Source organism: Thalassophryne amazonica, chromosome 14 (assembly GCF_902500255.1).
Source record: "Thalassophryne amazonica chromosome 14, fThaAma1.1, whole genome shotgun sequence".
Lineage (NCBI taxonomy): Eukaryota > Metazoa > Chordata > Actinopteri > Batrachoidiformes > Batrachoididae > Thalassophryne > Thalassophryne amazonica.
The window spans coordinates 35,002,973-35,021,413 of NC_047116.1; the positions used below are offsets into that span (position 1 = coordinate 35,002,973).

At 39.7% G+C, this 18,441-nt stretch overlaps 3 protein-coding genes, 1 long non-coding RNA gene and 1 other non-coding gene across 6 annotated transcripts; all 5 read left to right on the forward strand.

The window, feature by feature from the left end:
* The first annotated feature begins 407 nt into the window (after positions 1-407).
* On the forward strand, positions 408-480 carry trnak-uuu. Its single transcript has one exon. It is a non-coding gene; the product is annotated as a tRNA-Lys (tRNA).
* Positions 481-586: 106 nt separating this feature from the next.
* On the forward strand, positions 587-4,205 carry LOC117525197 (low choriolytic enzyme). Its single transcript, XM_034187042.1, has 9 exons — positions 587-1,019; positions 1,117-1,159; positions 1,258-1,317; positions 1,403-1,558; positions 1,652-1,769; positions 2,034-2,212; positions 2,361-2,442; positions 3,521-3,645; positions 3,795-4,205. The coding sequence occupies exons 1-9, from the start codon at positions 960-962 to the stop codon at positions 3,812-3,814; spliced, it is 843 nt and encodes a 280-aa protein (XP_034042933.1). The 5' UTR covers positions 587-959; the 3' UTR covers positions 3,815-4,205.
* Positions 4,206-4,543: 338 nt separating this feature from the next.
* LOC117524252 (high choriolytic enzyme 2) lies at positions 4,544-7,423 on the forward strand. Its single transcript, XM_034186022.1, has 7 exons — positions 4,544-4,890; positions 4,985-5,036; positions 5,139-5,198; positions 6,608-6,760; positions 6,845-6,962; positions 7,057-7,235; positions 7,326-7,423. The coding sequence occupies exons 1-7, from the start codon at positions 4,819-4,821 to the stop codon at positions 7,421-7,423; spliced, it is 732 nt and encodes a 243-aa protein (XP_034041913.1). The 5' UTR covers positions 4,544-4,818.
* Positions 7,424-7,525: 102 nt separating this feature from the next.
* LOC117525199 lies at positions 7,526-8,061 on the forward strand. Its single transcript, XR_004564979.1, has 2 exons — positions 7,526-7,619; positions 7,723-8,061. It is a non-coding gene; the product is annotated as an uncharacterized LOC117525199 (long non-coding RNA).
* A 397-nt stretch (positions 8,062-8,458) lies between these two features.
* tmem41aa (transmembrane protein 41aa) lies at positions 8,459-17,214 on the forward strand. 2 transcript variants are annotated; one of them, XM_034187011.1, is made up of 5 exons: positions 8,459-8,710; positions 10,825-10,873; positions 10,964-11,125; positions 12,542-12,680; positions 16,109-17,214. In XM_034187011.1, the coding sequence occupies exons 1-5, from the start codon at positions 8,469-8,471 to the stop codon at positions 16,324-16,326; spliced, it is 810 nt and encodes a 269-aa protein (XP_034042902.1). In that variant the 5' UTR covers positions 8,459-8,468; the 3' UTR covers positions 16,327-17,214. The 2 variants fall into 2 exon arrangements, with proteins under 2 accessions (XP_034042902.1, XP_034042901.1); XM_034187010.1 differs by having other exon boundaries at positions 8,460-8,710; positions 10,723-10,873.
* The last annotated feature ends 1,227 nt before the right edge of the window (positions 17,215-18,441 follow it).

Below are 18,441 nucleotides of genomic sequence, written 5' to 3' on the forward strand. Positions count from 1 at the left end.
ATTTTTCCAGTTTGACTTTTTCCAGTTTGCGAATGTTTTCATCGATGGCATTTTTCAGCTGTTCGATCTGTTCCTGAAATTTAACGTGAGACGAAATTCAACGTTAGCGCACCACTACTAACAAACAATCGGTTTACTGTGAAAAATAAAGAACAAAACCACAGTTTCAACGTGAACGTGTAATCCACACCATCTTTTGCTGAATGATTAGCTTGGCGCGATGTTAGGTAGCTCGTAGTAGCAACGCTGTTTCTTTAAAAGGTGACGCTAATTAGCGATGGATAAATGTTAACGTCATCTTACGTCAATATTTTGGTGTTTCTTTATCAATCACAATTTACAGAAAAGATATTGTGACGTGGTGTTAGTATTCCCTTATGAAGACATGAGGTGTGGTAGATGTCAGAGCCCGGATAGCTCAGTCGGTAGAGCATCAGACTTTTAATCTGAGGGTCCAGGGTTCAAGTCCCTGTTCGGGCGGTAGCTTTTTTTTTTTTTCTTTTCCTTTCTTTCTTGTCACTAATACAATGAACTCTTTATTTTTTCTGACACATTTACTCTCGAAAAAGACACTTATCCTCTGAAATTTGTCGAAAACAGCGTGTCAACAGCTGGTAAAGTAGCCCTTTTGGCATAAGCTAGCTAAAGCCTAAAATGACCAAAACCCTGTGCTAAACATTAAACCATTTCATTTAAAGCTGGTCATTGAACCAGAGCTGTTATTACAAACACTGACACCTCACATTATCCCACTGTTGAAGTTGTTGTTTATGAAAGAATCAAACTAATTTGGGGATTAAACTCACTCAGAGGTAAAAAAAAAAAAAAAATACCAGTAGGCGTGTAATTTAACCGAGATAATCATGGGTATTTTCTGAAAACACTGATACGGAACACATATAAAGCAAGGTATAAGTGCAGGTCAATGGCAACGCCAAAGACATATCGGACTGGCAACGATGGAGCGGATTATGCTGTTATGCCTGGTTTCCACCTTTCTCTGGGTCGGGCACGCTCAGGTAAATGTACACATGGGATTGAGGTAGAACAGGGGTTTTTCAAGTCAACACAACTGCCAATAACTTTGGGGGGGCGGTGTTTTTTTTTTTTTTGCAGAAATTTGTGTTCAATGCCAAAAAGGGCCCCAGTGGTTACAAAGGTAAGCACAGTTTTGACTTGTTCTAGAATGCTGATAGATGTTGATGAAGTTGCCACAAATGATTCTACGCACAGTCACTTCTGCCTCTTTCTTTTAAGAACGCCAGGAGCAGGAAGATACAGCAATGGATGCAATTATCAAAGCTAATGAGTTCCACGGTAGGTGGCACACAGATTTATATCTCAACAGCATTGTGTGCTATAATATGTACATTTATTTTTCTATTCTCGATTTCTTCCAAAGCAACCAGAATCATAGACGGGGTTACCACTCTCAGAGAGGGAGATGTTGCTGTTTCCTCTGGAAGACCCTCCAAAGTCTGCTTTGCACGAAGTTGCCTCTGGTCTAAGTCAGTGGATGGGCACGTCTACATTGCATACAAGCTCTCACCTGAGTACAGTGAGTTTTATTTAAGGTTATAGGTGTAAACAGTGCATTTTCAGATTCTCCAACATTGTGTGGGTTATCTGACTTGACTGTTTTGATCATTAGCTGAAGCAGAGGCAAAGATTATAAAGAAAGGGATGGAGAACGTAGAAAAAGGTACCTGTGTGCGCTTTGTTCCTTGGACTCACCAGCGAGACTACATCGACATCCAGTCTAAGGCGGGGTGAGAGCTCTCGCTTGGAATGTTTGATTGTGATGTTCTTGATTTCAAAATGTAGTTTCTTCTGCTTGCTGTGCTAAAGACTCCGCAATTTTGTTGACATAATGCCTTTCAAATAAAGATCCAATAAACAGGCGAATTTCTTTGTAAAAAATAATTTTGCTACCTGTTACATTTTGCTCCTGTGTGGCAGTGCAGGCACCTTAGTTGTGGAGATTGTTGTAATGAGGTGTTGTGTGCCTGTTCTGTGTGCGAATGATAATCCAGGTGTTGGTCCTACCTTGGTGCACGTGGTGGAAGACAGACTGTATCTCTGCAGAGTCCTGACTGCCTCCGTGTCGGAGTGATTTCTCATGAGTTCATGCATACGCTGGGTTTTGTGCATGAGCAGTCCCGCTTTGACCGGGACAACTATGTCACCATCATGTGGCCAAACATTTGGAGAGGTAATTTATAAGGGGCAGGACACTAAACGATATTGGCAAAGCAAATCTCCACAATATTTTTTTTAAATATATTTCTTTTATTTTTTTTCTGTTTATTTTTTAAACAAATAAAACGAAAACACTCAAATATTTTTTAAATTTTCAACAGACCGTTTGAGGAACTTTGAAAAATTCAGGACCGAGACTCTGGACCTACCTTACGACTATGGCTCAGTTTTGCACTTTGGAAAGTAAGTGAGAATTATGTGGTATATATTTTAAGAAAATATGAATAACTAAAATGTGTGGACACTTTTCACTGCTGAAAATACAGCAGGACTCCCGATGTGGGGTGTGCAGAAGTTTCATAATTAATGAAAGAACTAATCAATATCTATTATTTTTTGAAGCACTGCAAATAACCAAAATATGCAACTACTTTGCACCTTTAAAAAAAATACATAATTTGTTATTTAATAATAAGTGGTCTTAAATTGATTTTTAAAAAAGTCACATTACATTTAATCAAGTTTTTTGCAGTCATTTTTCTAATTGAGGTATTATCAGCAACCACCTTTGTTGTCATAAACTGCTCAGGACATACAAAAGAGCAGTAGTATTAGTAGTAGTAGTAGCAGTAGTACATGAAGATTTAAAATGAAAAACAGTTTGTAAGTTAATAATTTATTAGGTTCTTTAATTCATGACAATAATAACTGTTACTTTTTGATGGAACAGTAATGTTTGTCCATTATATATTTGATTTTCTCTTATGGGTGGATCCAGAGGGTGGTCTTGGGAGCCACAGGCCACCCCTGGAATCTAACAGTTCACCTTCTCATAAACTATGACTGCCTGTCTGCTGAGTCACAGGTGGGACGTAGACTGAACTCTGATGAGAAAATTGTCAATTAATGAGATACAGTACAATAGTAATTATGTAATTTGGTCATCTGGGTTGGTATCATACCACTTAGCCTAGAAAACTGTTAATTTTATTTTGACTGAGGAAATTTTTTAGATCATCAGATTTAAGCCTGAATGCTAAGTTATGTTTTGTTTTTAATCAGATAAGTTAATCAGTGTGTGAGCATTTGTTTGCGTGCCTTTGTATACGCCTGACTTGTATAACTGTATAAATAAGAACTCCATCCCCAGGCCATCCCAGCTAAATAAATCTGGAGACACCACTGTTTCTGTTGCCTCACTGATGAAGAAAAATAAAATGAAATAAAGCAAAATTATACATTCATATCAAAAACTTTTAGGATAACTGAAATTTTAGCACAGTATCCAAATACAAATAATATAATGTATGATTATTTTTAGGTATGCCTACTCCCAGGATGGACAGCCAACCATTGTTCCTAAAAATGCCAAAGAAGTTAAGCTGGGTCAGGCATTCGGTCTCAGCCGCATTGACAAGATGAAAATCAACAAACTTTATAAGTGTGGTTGGTGTCAAACTTTACAGAAATTCTTTACAAATTAAATAATGTCAAGACAATTTATGTTCTGTATTTATCTTTTATAGTATCCTTTAAACTGTAAAATAATCCTGAGGATGACAATCACTGTCATATTCTTTTTTCTGTTTTCTCAGGCGACATTGACGACAACTAACCAGAACAAGTTGGCATTACTGAGTAATTATATACTGCTGTCAAATAATAGAAATAGTTGAAATAAAGTTTGATTCAAGCTTACTGTGAGCACTCCTGTATTAATGCAGTCATTTAATAATTAAAAATACTGTTCAAGTTGACGGTTTGAGAAATGAGTGATGGTACAAACTTTTGACGTTATAGAACATGGGCTTTAGAGAGAAAGGGTTTGGAATCATAGAAATATATGATGATTTATGCTGAGTTTATTATTTTTCCATGCATACAGTAATTTCATGAATAAGCGGGGAATTGCACATAAAATATGCAACAATACTCAGAAATTATTTGATGTAAGAAATAAAAATGTATCATGCAAGGAATACTAATAATGGAATTCATAAAATCACCTACCCACTTATGAAATCTGTTTAAAAAATAAATGAATGAATAAATAAATCTTGTAATTTTGCTGCACTAAACACGGTGTGTTTTTATAAACTGCTAACACAGAATCTTTCCCCATCACCCTTCAAATTGGCCCCTTGATATAATAAAAATTATATTTGTTGACAGCTTCTGTTTTATTTACACTTGTGACAAAATGAACGTTGTCAAGATGGTTATAAACTGACACTTTATCACAAAATCACTGGTTGCCAAGCTCAGTCAGACACAAATTGGCAGTGTGTTGTCCCGGGACACTTATTGTCCTGTTGGCGCCTGCTGAGTTGTAGTGAGGACAAAACACCTGCGACTGTCTAATTTCTGAAAGTGCTGAATCTTAAAGTACAGGGCGAGAGTGAAGGTCAGCATCAGGACCACCTGTGAAGGATCAGCACTGGACTCGTCTCAGTTATTACGTTGGATGATGAAGGATCTTAATCGTGATTCATTGTACGTGCACCCAATCACTAGCGAGCACAGCAGCAGAAGTGGGTATATAGATCCGGCAGAGAGGAACTGCTGAGGTGTTGCATTGGAAGAGTGCAGGAGAAACTATTAACTGTACTCATCTAAACAATGCATTCTTCCAAGATCATTCTGGGCCTCTTCCTCTGCACGCTCATGCAAGCATCCGCACTACCTGTTAAGGTCAGTATCACATGCAAGACTTTTAGATGAAATACCCATTTAATTGTGGTTATTCTTTGACTTTAAACTATATTAATGTGCTTTTGAGTTACAGAATTCGACCGGGGTGCATGAAGGCAAAGTGAGGATGAAAAGGAAATATTCAGGTGAACTTGTGGAAAAATAGTCATTTTTAAAACTATATTTGATAAAAGTGATTTTTAGGAGATTAATACAGTAAAACTAATGTTTTCTCTTTTTGTGTTCAGATGAAATTCCAGATGATGAAGAAATGAATGCAATGGACCAAATCCTGATGGTCAACAGTCGTAAGTAGACTGTATGCAGTACAGCAATCAAGTTGTTTTGTCAGTCTCAAAGGACAATTTTTTTTTTTTTTTTACAGCTTCAGTCATTTAAAAATATTGTTCGCTCCAGTCTCTGAATGCTCTACTAAACTTTGATAACTGAATAAGAACAAATCCAGTTTTCAAAACAGTTGAAACGAATATCAATACTGCCGCTGCAGTGGAGTTGTAAATGAACTCAAAACCACATTTTTCCAAACATCAAAATTTCAGTGTAGTTGTTAAAGCATTATTGCATTTCATGATAACTTACAAAATATATTCCTTTTGGTATTGTTACATTTCTTTCAGGACTGTTTATTAAACTTCTGCTGATAATTCAATATCTGACTTTGTTGTTCTCTGTTCAGTAAACTTTTAAATGTACCGTGTGTGTGTGTGTGTGTGTGTGTGTGTGTGTGTGTGTGTGTGTGTGTGTGTCATAAACAAGCTGGAGCTACCTGCTAAGACTGATGCAGGGTTGCAAAATATTCCAGAAAACACACCAAGCAGGATGTACTTCTTCAGACATTGTTGTACCACTAATTTTTAGTGTTTATAACGTAGCTTGATAATATTTTATGGCTATTTTGATCGTAAGTTAATTTTTTTTTTTTAACTCAGTTGACTCTCATGGTTTAGCTATGGAAACAGTATAAAAAAAAAGGATTTCTTGTAAATGGAGCAGTTGCCAAAGGGGATCGCAGCACGTTGAGACTTGATTTATAACGTGACGATTAACATGATGGATTGTAGTCATCTTAAAAGTCATTAAGATTCACTTATCTTGGTGACAATCATGTCTGTGGACCCTCGGCCTTTGAGATTAAGAGACTGAAGAGTTTATGGAGTCACAAGGACATTGGACAGCTGGGTTTACAGATGCTGAAACCTTTGCAGGAAAATGAAGGTCCAAGTGTTTTAGGGTCCTAATGCTTCATGTCTTACTGTATGGTTGTGAGACTTGGACGCTAAATAGGGGCAAAAGGCGACAACTACCATAGATGTTTCTGGTTAATAGGTCTCTTCGGAGGATCCTTGACTTTATATCAAACTAACAGTCACTTAGGGAGACTCAGATGAGGAGACTCTGACATTTTGACCATGTGGTACATTTCTCTGGATATGATCCATCATATAGGTGCCTCAGTGTTGAGTACCCAACCAAAAGGAAAAGGCATAGGGATTGCCAATATTTCACCTGGCTGCGGCAAAGAGATGCTTCCTGGGGGGGGGGGGGGGACTGTTCTCTGCCTAGGTGATTGCCATCCAAGACACAAGATGGCTCTGTAGTGGTGACATACACAACCGGTGAATGCTCCCAGACCTCAAGCTCAGGTTGTATAAGTTGACCTGGGCCTTTAAAAATCATAACTTCCTTCTCTCACCAGGTTTCAGCGCCCCTCGTGGACTGTCAATCAGAGATGGAGATATTGCCACCTCATATGTGCGGAGTGCTATATCGTGCCCTGGTAACGCCTGCCTGTGGCCTAAATCAATTGATGGATTTGTTTATGTGCCCTACATCATGTCTCCATTGTATGGTATGAATCATAAAGCTGTTACTAAGGCGAGTGGCACTCATTTCGCTTTTTCCTGTTAAATGAAAATATATTAATTTTTTTAAGATGACATGGACAGAATCACAATAGAAACTGGGATGCAGGATATCGCTGCAGGAACGTGCATTAAATTTGTTCCACGCACTCATGAAGCCAGCTTTCTTGATATCCAGCCTAGATATGGGTGAGTGTAGCCGTGACAAACTGTACGCTTCATTTTCGTGATTTTTTTTAAATCAGATTTTTTTTCTTCATTTTGCGTTTGGCTTTTCCACAAGCTGCTGGTCATTTCTGGGGCAGACTGGGGGAAGCCAGACCCTGTCGCTGCAGACTCCTGGATGCATGTGGTCAGGAGTGGCTGCCCATGAGTTCATGCATGCTCTCGGATTTGTTCACGAGCAGTCTCGCTCAGACAGAGACCATTATGTTACTATTGTCTGGAAAAACATCATGACAGGTGAGGGTGAACAATCACCTCCCAGAAAGCCAGTTTTCCTCCAAGAATGCCGTTTTTTTTAAATGCACGAGTGTTATTTGTGTTTTGCAGATCACATTCATAACTTCAGGAAACAGGTGACAAACAATCTGAACAGTCCCTACGATTACAGCTCCGTCATGCACTACGGAAGGCGAGCAGCTCTTTAAGACAATTATCGGTTGATGTTTTGTTGGTGTTTGACTATATACCATATACTTTATATATTTTAATGATTCAGGTATGCTTTCTCTGAGGATGGGGGACCAACAATAATCCCCAAACCAGATCCTTACATCCCTATTGGTCAGCGTGATGGACCCAGTGCTCTGGATCTTCATAAAATCAATGTCCTGTATGATTGCGGTAGGTAACCTCGCACACAATGTTCATGGCTCGCTTTCATTTAAATGAAAATATCTTTGATTCTGAACAGATAACTGAATTTTCTTTCTGCTGTCCACTGTAGGTGCCCTGGAATAACGATCCAGAGAGCAGATATGTCACCAAAAGTAGTTTTCTAATTAATCCAAAGCTTTATCACTACCACAACTACACAGAGATCGTTAGATTTAATTAAACTCTGCCATCAAGTCACTTGTGCAGACTGATTAATAATTATTAAACTGTTCATTTGTAGTTTAGTGAATTTATTTCCTAATCTGAGTAACATTTTGATTTGTTAAACCGTATTTTAATGTGCACTTTGTTGACCAAGAGTTGTGTTCCATTAATAAAGTCAAGTAAGATTTACCATAAAATTGTAACAAGATTAAATAAAGACTTGTATTAAAGAGACTGTGCAGAATCAGTTTTTGTCTACCTTTTGCAATAAAACATAAGTGGGAATTCCTGTTAAATATCCTCTAAATAACACAATTCTGTGAATGTGCATGCAGAAACTGCCCTGCTACGTCTAAAATATTTACTTGAAACAGCTCATTTTAAGTTTCTGTGACGTATGGCCAAGCGTTTGAAAAGAAATGTTCAAACTTCGACCACATCTACTTCTAATTTTCATCATGCACGTAATCACGTGATTATTCCTTCCATCAAGCTAAAACGCGTCCACCAGGTGTCAGTATTCAGCAGGTGATTGTGGGGTTAATTTCAAACGAAACTACGCTGCCAAATATTAGATTTTTTTAATCAACTCCACGCTATACCTATAGGTGGCGGTAATTTACAGTTTCCGAACTTGCCGAACTACCGTAAATGACACAACGAAGAAGAATTTTAACGGCAAGGAAGGGAGATTTTTTTTTCTTTTTTTTTCACCGAGAGACGAATATGCGTTCACTTCTTGGTTTGGTAGCTGTTGTTGTTTTAGCGACCTTATATTTGTATTTACTCTCTCTATACTTTCCTGCGGCGCCCGGACGACGTCCTCATGCAGAAGCGGAACGTTTGCAAACCCACTCCGAGCAGCACATCGACGCCTTCGAGGCACCGAGCAGGTGAGTGACGTCACCAGCTTCGGTGCTTAGTAGTTAATAAACAACAACGACAAAATAACTGGGGCTGGTGTTGTCTAAAGCCTACCAGATGACTTTAACAATCAGGTCAAACTTTGTGTTATACGCCATTCTGTGGACTGTTATGAAAATGTTTCACCTCATTTCAAGCCGTCACGTGACACTCCCGGAACTAGGAGTGAGAATTTACTGCAGCCTCCTGTAACCTTAATCCTGAAATTCCCAAATTACACACCTTAAGAAAATTCTGTTTGATTTGTCTGATCCATATCTTTCATTCATTTTCTGTTGCTTATCCGGGTCTGGATTGTGGCAGCAGACTAAGCAGCTCCTCCCACACTTCCCTATCCTCACCCAAGTCCTGGGGCATCCTGAAGCATTCCCAAACCAGCTGGGAAATCTTAACCCTCCAGCATGTCCTGGTTTCTTTCCCGGGGCCTCCCCCCAATTGGATGTGCTTAGAAGACCTCCGTGAGGAGATGACCAGGCGGCATCCTGCTCCTTCACTGATGAGCCAATGAGCAGTGGCTCTTCAGAGTCCCTCTCAGATATTCAAGCTTCTTACCCCGTCCATGAGTGTATTAATCCCAGATAACAGATGGAGGAACTTGTATCCACAACCTTGTTCTTTCGGTCTAGTTTCAAGATTCAAACAATTTTATTGATCCCTAAAAGGGCAATTCATATCACACCCACTTACCTCAGACAAAAATACAGCAATTAATCCACAGTTATTGCTAGTTGAACGTAATAATGGCACACATCAGAATTAAAACAACTGCACATATACATTTGATTGTTTATGTACACTAAACTTTGAAACAGTCCGTCATCTAAATTGAGGCAATGTGAGTATGGGCTGCAGCAGCTTTATGCTATGCAACCGAGCTTGGGGGATGGAGGTGTGAGGTTGCTGCGGCTGTGCCGCGCGAGCCTCCCAGAGGGGGAAAGGAGTGGCAAGTACGGAGGCTGGGGTGAGGTGGGGACAGACAAAGGAGGGGTAGGGGTAGGGGTGGGGTGGGCGGCGTGCGTCGTGTGCGCAGATGAGTTCATATCAGTCTCTGTCCTTGTGTGCGTAGAGTCTGAAGTGGCTGTAGGGGAGGGCAAATGAAGAGGGAAGCAAATGTTTCACCAATGCCTTTGAAATCCTTCTGGAGGAAAACAGCGGGGCATTTTGACCTTCAGTAGCTGATAAGGCTGCCATGTTTGGGTTAGGCAGAGAGAGACACAGAATTCCAATACGGCCTCTCTTTAACCGTTCATATCCAATTGTGAATATTCACTGATCTCCAACATCAATTCCTTTGCAGGGCAGACATTGTTCCGAGATGGTTTCCAACTTGCCTTTAAGTTCAAAAGCTAACGCAGTCTGAGATTGTACCGCCTTGCCCACCTTGTTAATAATGACAGATAGATGTGGGGTTATGGTTTTGATAGCAGCCATCTTTCCAATTTTCTGGTAGGTCAGGGCAGCGCATAATCCAAGCAGCAAAAGACCTCAAACCATAAAGGCAAAAGAGAATAAATCCTCAACGTCTTCCATGGAGAGTGGTGCCAAGCACGCAGCGTGCCATTTCTCCCAGGCATTGAGAATGTAGCCTGCAGGATAGGTTCCATCTGGGCACGCTGGGTCCCCCAGCCCTGATTCCTTGTTGAAAAAATGGTGTCAGTAGCATTGAGAGACCAGCTGATCAATTCCATGGTTATTCCAAATATAGCTCGAAGAATACACAGTCTGGTGACATTGGGACTTTTGAAGGTTGGGGCAGAGATAGAGAAAAACACAGAAAGAGAGGAGGAGATGCGACCGCCCTTGCCGGAGTCCCATTACTCAAAGTTCATGGCCATAGTTGAGGATCGGAGCATAAATTGACTGGTAAATCTAGAACCTCACCTTCTGGCTCAGCCATCCTTATAACAATTATGATTCATATGATTATATGTCCAGAGTGCCTACCACAGTCATGAATAATGATTTACAGACTTCTTCATAGGTTGAAGTTCCCTTCAGACTTGGAGGAGTTGAGGGAATTGGCTGAACTTCTGCAGTTTTACAAGACGGAGCACACTGGTTATGTCCTGCTTCTTTTCTGCAGTGCATATCTCTACAAGCAGTCGTTTGCCATTCCTGGCTCGTCATTTCTGGTAAGTTAAAAAAAAAAATTTCCAGTGAAAACCTGTAAAGTGTTTATGTTGTACAGTAAAACAGACCGGTGTGTTGTTGTCATTGTTTAGAACATTCTAGCAGGAGCTATATTTGGACTGTACCAAGGACTCCTGCTTGCTTGTGTTCTCACCACTGTGGGCGCCACCAATTGTTACCTACTATCCCAAGCCTTTGGAAAACGCTACATTGTTAACGTCTTCCCTGATAAAGTCTCAAGTCTGCAGAGGAAGGTATGTGTGTATCATGTAATAAAATAAGATTCAGTCATGCAAAAAAAAAAAGCTTAATTTTGTTCTGTAAACCTGTCTAGCTTTTGTATGCCCATTTTAGACACACCCATGTTTCACCTGGCTGTGGCAGATAGATGGCTATTTTAGAGATCTGGGAATGGACCGGTTGTCTGCCTGGGTGGTTGACATCCGGGACTCTAGGCATTTAGGTCATGGTGATGGAGGGTGGACCTAAAGATGGATGTTATCATGTCTGATGCCACCTTTATCAGTTCTGAGGTTTGGTGAACTTTTAGAACATTCACTTGAGATACTATACTGTATATTGGTAGTCCAACTGACAGAATAGACCACATGACAAAGTGGGATAGGAGTTAGACTACCAGTGCATAGATCTGTGTTTGATATTAGGTGTGTGCTTCAGGCTACCTGTCTGTGTTCTTGGACAAGACACTTCTGCATTGTCTTAGTCCATTAAGATGGAAATGAGTGCAACCTGCGATGGATTGGTGCCTCATCCGCTTAGTGCAACGCTATGCTGGGATAAACACAGGCCCTATAGAGGAGTTTACTTCTACTTCCTAAGGAGAAACTGAACTTGAGATGTAGAATTTTGTTTCAGGTGCCTTGGCTTATGTCATTTTTAGGGAACCCACAGGTTCAATAGGGAATTTTTGGGGTTCCCTATTGAGGCCTGAACTATGTCATAGTAATTGATGAGTTTTTATGAGTACTTACATCAATTTCTGGAATCTTTCATGGTCTTTGAGGCAGTCATCTTAGCATATGCACACTGTTGACCCACTGAACATCTGACATACTGAATAAAAACTTATTTTTTGTAAGTAGAATTATAATGTGTTTTGTTTAAATATTAAGTTATTTTAAAACATTGCCAGGCAGTATCATAGTGTGAAAGGCTGTTTATCAGCTCTTCTGGAGGTACTGTATATAAGAAAACACAGGATAATAATAATAGATACATGCAAAATAGGATAAATGAGCAGCATAAAAGATATGTTTATATATATTTTACTTATATTTCAATGCAGGACATTATAATTATGTTTATAAAATAAGTTGCACCTCCAAGATGCGTAGTGTGTCCAGTGAGCGTCATCATGTCAGCCCATTTACACCTTTGATTATACATATGGTTTGGACACTACTGTTATGTATTCATTCATTTAATGTTGCAACATGTACAACTTCATAGAAAAGCAGATCATATGCCAAAATAAGACTGTTCAAGATATGAGATCATCAGAGCAGGTCTGTGATTCCAAACACTAACAATCGCATATGTTTTCATGTTCAAGGTTTAAACATATCTGATTAATGTCATGCTTTTAACCCTTTAACAAATATATTTTTCATTTCACTGAGAAGAACTAATGTCACATTTGTTCATCCAAGGTGGAAGACAACCGGGACTGTTTGTTCTTCTTCCTGCTCTTTCTGAGATTCTTTCCCATGAGTCCCAACTGGTTTTTAAACATGTCTGCCCCGATTGTCAGCATCCCCATCACCTTCTTCTTCTGCTCTGTCTTTATCGGTAAGACCCAACAACTCCTGCTGAGCAACACTCCAGCATATTTCTCCTACAACTTACTACTTTAAGTACAAAAAATAATAATAATAATAATAAATTGGGGGAAAAAGAAGGCTTCTGCTAAAAAGGTTACATCACCATTGTAGGGGAAGGCTGATGGTAGTTAATTGTTATTTTGCCACCTCCTGTATATATATTCTGTATATTGCTTTTGTTAATTTCAACTTGTACTTGTTGTTGTTGGTTGTAAGGATGATATTTAATCCACACAAATGATTTCTATTTTCTTTAGCTCTCAGTTGCTTTTGAAAATTTTGTGTCAAAATATTGAACCTAAACCTTTTGCTTACATGTAACTGATCAATTCTGCTGTTTGTTTCACCCAGTATGACTCTGTTTATGGTTTTAAGAGACTTGATGTTCCCTTTTTCATTAAATATTTTTTTTCTTTTATGAATTGTGAGGAAATTAAGATTAGCTGGGCTCCAGAAGTTACACATTTATGTTTCAGTAATTATTTCATATAGTGCAGTTAATTTTTTCTGTATTTTTTTTTAAGCGATCCAAGATTTTTTTTATTTTATTTTTTTTTCTCGGGACAGTAAAGTTTGTCTTATTGAGTTAGCCGCGGTCCCACCGAATAATGAAGGCTGAAGAAGGAGCCACGCACGCTGTTTTTTTGTTTTTTTTGTTTCGTGAGCTATCGTGGCAGTATAGTGGCTCAGAGTGGCTCTTAGAGGCATTATATTCAGTTAACGAGGCTCCTCTCTGAGCGTGGCGCTAATTTCAAGATGTTCAAAATTTAGCAACAACAGCGTGGCGCAGTTTGTGTTCGAGTTACTGCGACGGCTTAGAGGCATTTGGGTGGTGCTTACGAGTCTGTAAAAAGTCCATTATCCGTGCGCCTGGCACCTTCGCAGGACCTGAGAGGCTATTTTGGAACAGCTCTCCTCTTGTGCACACAATTCCACCTGCTCTGTGTGCTGGACTTTACTCTATATAAAATAATTATTTTGTAGTGGATTAATCATTTTCTGCCAAACCTTGGATGCTGGAAACACCTATAATCACTTCTAGAATCAGAGGACTGTTTCATCTGGATGCTTTTTTTCCCCCTCTCTTTCCTGCGCCATGTGTAATGTATTTTGAACAGCTTAAGGTAATTATGTTTGTTTTTTATAGCTTGATAAAACAGTTCCTAGCTGTAAAAGTATGTCTGTATGTTGATGTCTGTTGTATGTAAAAGTATGTTGATTTAATATCTTGTTAATGGATCACACCTCCGCTGTGTTTGCGCACTGAGGCAGGACCTGAGAGGCTATTTTTGGAGCGGCTCTCTTGCGCACACAATTCCACCTGCTCTGTGCGCTGGACTCTATATAAAATAATTATTTTGTAGCGGATTAATCATTTTCTGTCAAACCTTGGATGCTGAAAACACCTTTAATCACTTCTGGAATTAATGGCTCACATGAGCTCCGCTGTGTGTGTGCATTGAGGCAGTGACTCATCATCACGCTTCAAACGAGCATTTAGGCAGAACGCCAGCTCACAAAAGAGTGATATTTCAGTCAATATTGGACGAACACAAAGTTAAAATTTGGGTGACTGGGTGAAAGTGGATGTGTGTTTAAAGCCATGGAAGATAATAACTCCAGTGGAGCAGCTAAGAGCAGGAGCTGTGCGGCAACACAGGTGGAGAGCGCACAAAAGACATATTTTGAAGACATAACACAAAGTTAAAAGTTGTATCATGATAACTTGTAAGCTGCAGAAGAAATAAAGAAATATATATATATACTGAAAATGATCCATAGGTGTATGTAATAAAACGGCCACCTCATTCTATATGCAGAACGGCACCGCGCACAAAAGAGTGCTTTTGCAGAAATAAACGGACGAACACAAAGTCACAAGTGGAATCACATTGTAAAAATGACTGTGTTTAAAGCCAGGGAAAAAATAAGCCAGCAAGCCACGGATGGAAAGGAAGCCACTTAGAAAGAGCACAGAGGCGGCTGTCCATGAAAGGACAACAGCAGCGCGCGTGCAAAAGAGCGATTTTGCAGAAATAAACAAAGTTTTGTGTGTTTAAAGCCGCAGAAGAAAAGCCAGAGACCTGCTGAGCCAGCGAGGAGCACAGAGGCGGCTCTCCAGGAACCCGTGGTTCGGGTCTAGCTGGTCTGGTGCATTACAGGTGGACAGCAGCCTGGCGCACAGCGCACAACTGTGGAACTGTGCTGGAGTGTCTATTTTTGGACTGCGTTAAAAAAAAAGAAAAAAAAAGAAGGGACATCTTTAAATGCTGCTGTGAATCTGTGAATTGAAAACCCACACGTTGAAGGGACCAGGTGTGGGAGGGCTGGAGGTTTGGACCAAACTCATGCCTAAACGTGCGCCAACATGGCGCTATCATGGCACTACGTGGCTTAGTGTGGCTGATGCGAGCCTTTCGAGGCTGTAATGACAGGTCGGTCGTGGCTCACTAGAGGCTGCTACGCGGCACATGCGGCGTAGAGAGGCACATAGTGGCACCTTCGTAGTGGAAACGTGATAGATCAAAACGTGGGTCATTCTTCGAATAATCACCCCACACCCATGCGTGGCTCCTTCTTCAGCCTTCATTATTCGGTGGGACCGAGGCTTTATCATTTAAGACTGATTATTTTGAAATGAGACGTATACACTGTGTAAATTTAGGCTCTTCTTTTGTGTGGGAACAGAAACAAGTTCTGAAGAAGGAAGGATTATAAAGTGCAAAGAACTTTTTTCAGATCAAAGAAACATCATCCACATCTTCACTGGGAATCATAAAGGTCAACAAATTCCACAAGGCATATTTGTGGAAAACATGGACAGAAATGGCCATTTGCTGACCCCCATTTTAGCTAACTGATGGGGCATTCATAGCTGAAGGGTTAAGGAGCGAACCACATGCTGCAGAATGTGGTTTGCAGTGTGCTCGGGTTTGAATCCTGGGTGATCTTTTGCTTACCTGGTTCCTGGTCCTCTTACTGTCTTGACTGTTTTTGAATCGGGTACAATCGGCATTAATCAGGACCTTCTTGTTTTTTTAATTGGGGTGAAAAAGTAAAAGGCTCTGTAAGAGCCTCCTCAGCAACATGAAATGAAAGGATGTCGCACTCTTGAACAGAAGTCATTTTTGAGATTTTAAAAGAAAAAATTTAGCTTTTTGGAAAAGTGTGAGGAAAAACATGGTAAGAGGAAATGGCATATAATCAGTATGTAATCAGATATAAAATGTCAAGTTAAGGGTAGGAACTGTGATTTCATATGAATTTTAAGTTTTTACCAAATCAGGCCTGATTTCCTCAACTTTGAAATCAGGACAGAAATCGCGGCCAAAAAATCAGTAATTGGAGACGACCCTTACTCCAGTTTCTTTCTTCCCCTCTTGTCTGGTTTTGTAGGGCTTCTCCCGTACAACTTCATCTGCGTCCAGACAGGCGTCATGCTGTCTGAGGTGTCCTCTCTGGATGACTTGTTCTCCTGGAAACGGTTGTTCCAGCTGCTGGCAATTGCTTGCATGGCTCTGATACCCGGTGCCCTCATCCACCATTACAGTCAGAGGCGTCTCAAACTGGGCGACCAACAGAATGGCGTCACCACAGACAGGAAGATACAGTGATGGTTCCAGAGAAGGACTACATCAAGTGGTGAAGCACTCCTTTTTCTGTTTGTCGCTATCGGTGGCAGATGTGAGGACATCTGATTGGACTCCTCTGAAAGCTTTTCAACCCCAGGAGCTTTTAATTTGGACTTTATGGTCACACCAAGTGGCAGAAAGGGATTGCAGCAGGTTTGAGGTGAACAATTTTGTGGTTGTAAATGTTAATCTCTCCTTGCATATGTGAGCACAAGAGTAGGAAAGTGCTGTACTCTCTAAGGAGACATTAAGTACAGACAGACTGCTGTCTGACCACAGAACACTTGTTTAAAATGCAGAGTCCCTTAAAGACCTGACCTCTACCTCTGACGAAGATCACAGGAAGAGATGGAACTTGATTCAGCTGGTTGACATGAAAGTTTACTACTTACTGTACGGCACAAGGGTATGATTGTTGTATTCATTCTGTATTTTCGCTGGACATAATTTCTTTAGGGTTCTCTCTTTTTGCTTGGGAGCATCTCAGCAGATGTGATATGGATTAGCACGTTGGTTTGGCAAGTTCTTATTTACACTGGGTGCCTTTCCTGGCACAACTCCACCTGCACATGGAGAATCAAGCACAGGTGGTCTTAAACCACCACCATTTTGTTTTTGTACTTGGCTGTGATATTGTTGTGTATATTTTGCAAATTAAATTTAAATTCAAATGTATTTTTCCAAATGTTCTTCCAAAAGTGTTAAATGTATTAGAAACAGTATTCTGAATGAAAATATTTTCAGCCAAATGTATGATTTCATTTTTTTTTTTAAATTCCAGCTATAATTGTCTGCATTCTTTTTTTAAAATGTGAATGTGCACTTGCTGTTGCTGGTTTAAGGCCTCTGTTAAATCCAGTCTTAATGGTGTTCTGTGTTTTTATTCTTTACCTTCTGTTACTTTTTCTGTCTGTTGTAAGTCTGACTGTTGCTCTTCATGTGGGTGATTTATGGACAGTACGCTATTGTACTGTTTTTAAGAGCTTTATTTATTGCATTAGAAGTGATACAGTTTACACGCAGCACATCTTGTACAGGTTGTCTGGCTCAGGAGTAATTCCAGGGACTCTGCGTGTTAATCTGTCTCACTTGCGCTTCCCATGTTTATTAAGTTTACACAAATAATGAATGATTTTGAGTGCATTGATAAGAATTTTTCATGAGGTCAAAGATTCTTACCATTGCACAACTGACAAAACATTCATTATTTGTTTTATACAATGCCAAAAGCAAAACCTTGTCATTTGATATTTTATTAATTTATAAATGAGCGTGTGGTGGTCGCGGCGTACAATAGCACAAAATGTATAGAACCAAAATTGCATGGTAAATGGAACTAAACGCCAAATGGTACGAATCCGTATCAAGTGACATACAAACCACCAATCAGATGACAAGGATCTGTTTAGCTGCTATATAAAACCAGTTAATATGATCTGTGGATAAGAAGGCAGTAATGTTTTTACAACCCCTGGCAAAAATTATGGAATCACCGGCCTCGGCGGATGTTCATTCAGTTGTTTAATTTTGTAGAAAAAAAGCAGATCACAGACATGACACAAAACTAAAGTCATTTCAAATGGCAACTTTCTGGCTTTAAGAAACACTATAAGAAATCAAGGAAAAAAGATTGTGGCAGTCAGTAACGGTTACTTTTTTAGACCAAGCAGAGGAAAAAAATATGGACTCACTCAATTCTGAGGAAAAAATTATGGAATCACCCTGTAAATTTTCATCCCCAAAACTAACACCTGCATCAAATCAGATCTGCTCGTTAATGTGCATCTAAAATGCAGTGATCACACCTTGGAGAGCTGTTGCACCAAGTGGACTGACATGAATCATGGCTCCAACACGAGAGATGTCATTTGAAACAAAGGAGAGGATTATCAAACTCTTAAAAGAGAGTAAATCATCACCCAATGTTGCAAAAGATGTTGGTTGTTCACAGTCAGCTGTGTCTAAACTCTGGACCAAATACAAACAACATGGGAAGGTTGTTAAAGGCAAAAATACTGGTAGACCAAGTAAGACATCAAAGCGTCAAGACAAAACTTAAAGCAATATGTTTCAAAAATCGAAAAATGTACAACAAAA

Bases quoted from the DNA above. Each gene is read 5' to 3' on its own strand.
- LOC117525197 (XM_034187042.1), top strand. From the start codon at position 960: ATGGAGCGGATTATGCTGTTATGCCTGGTTTCCACCTTTCTCTGGGTC. The intron at 2,213-2,360 runs GTAATTTATAAG...AATTTTCAACAG, and splicing joins GTGGCCAAACATTTGGAGAG to ACCGTTTGAGGAACTTTGAA. The intron at 2,443-3,520 runs GTAAGTGAGAAT...GATTATTTTTAG, and splicing joins TCAGTTTTGCACTTTGGAAA to GTATGCCTACTCCCAGGATG.
- LOC117524252 (XM_034186022.1), top strand. From the start codon at position 4,819: ATGCATTCTTCCAAGATCATTCTGGGCCTCTTCCTCTGCACGCTCATG. The intron at 5,037-5,138 runs GTGAACTTGTGG...TTTTGTGTTCAG, and splicing joins GATGAAAAGGAAATATTCAG to ATGAAATTCCAGATGATGAA. The intron at 5,199-6,607 runs GTAAGTAGACTG...TTCTCTCACCAG, and splicing joins AATCCTGATGGTCAACAGTC to GTTTCAGCGCCCCTCGTGGA.
- tmem41aa (XM_034187010.1), top strand. From the start codon at position 8,469: ATGACACAACGAAGAAGAATTTTAACGGCAAGGAAGGGAGATTTTTTT. The intron at 8,711-10,722 runs GTGAGTGACGTC...ACTTCTTCATAG, and splicing joins GCCTTCGAGGCACCGAGCAG to GTTGAAGTTCCCTTCAGACT. The intron at 11,126-12,541 runs GTATGTGTGTAT...TGTTCATCCAAG, and splicing joins TCTCAAGTCTGCAGAGGAAG to GTGGAAGACAACCGGGACTG.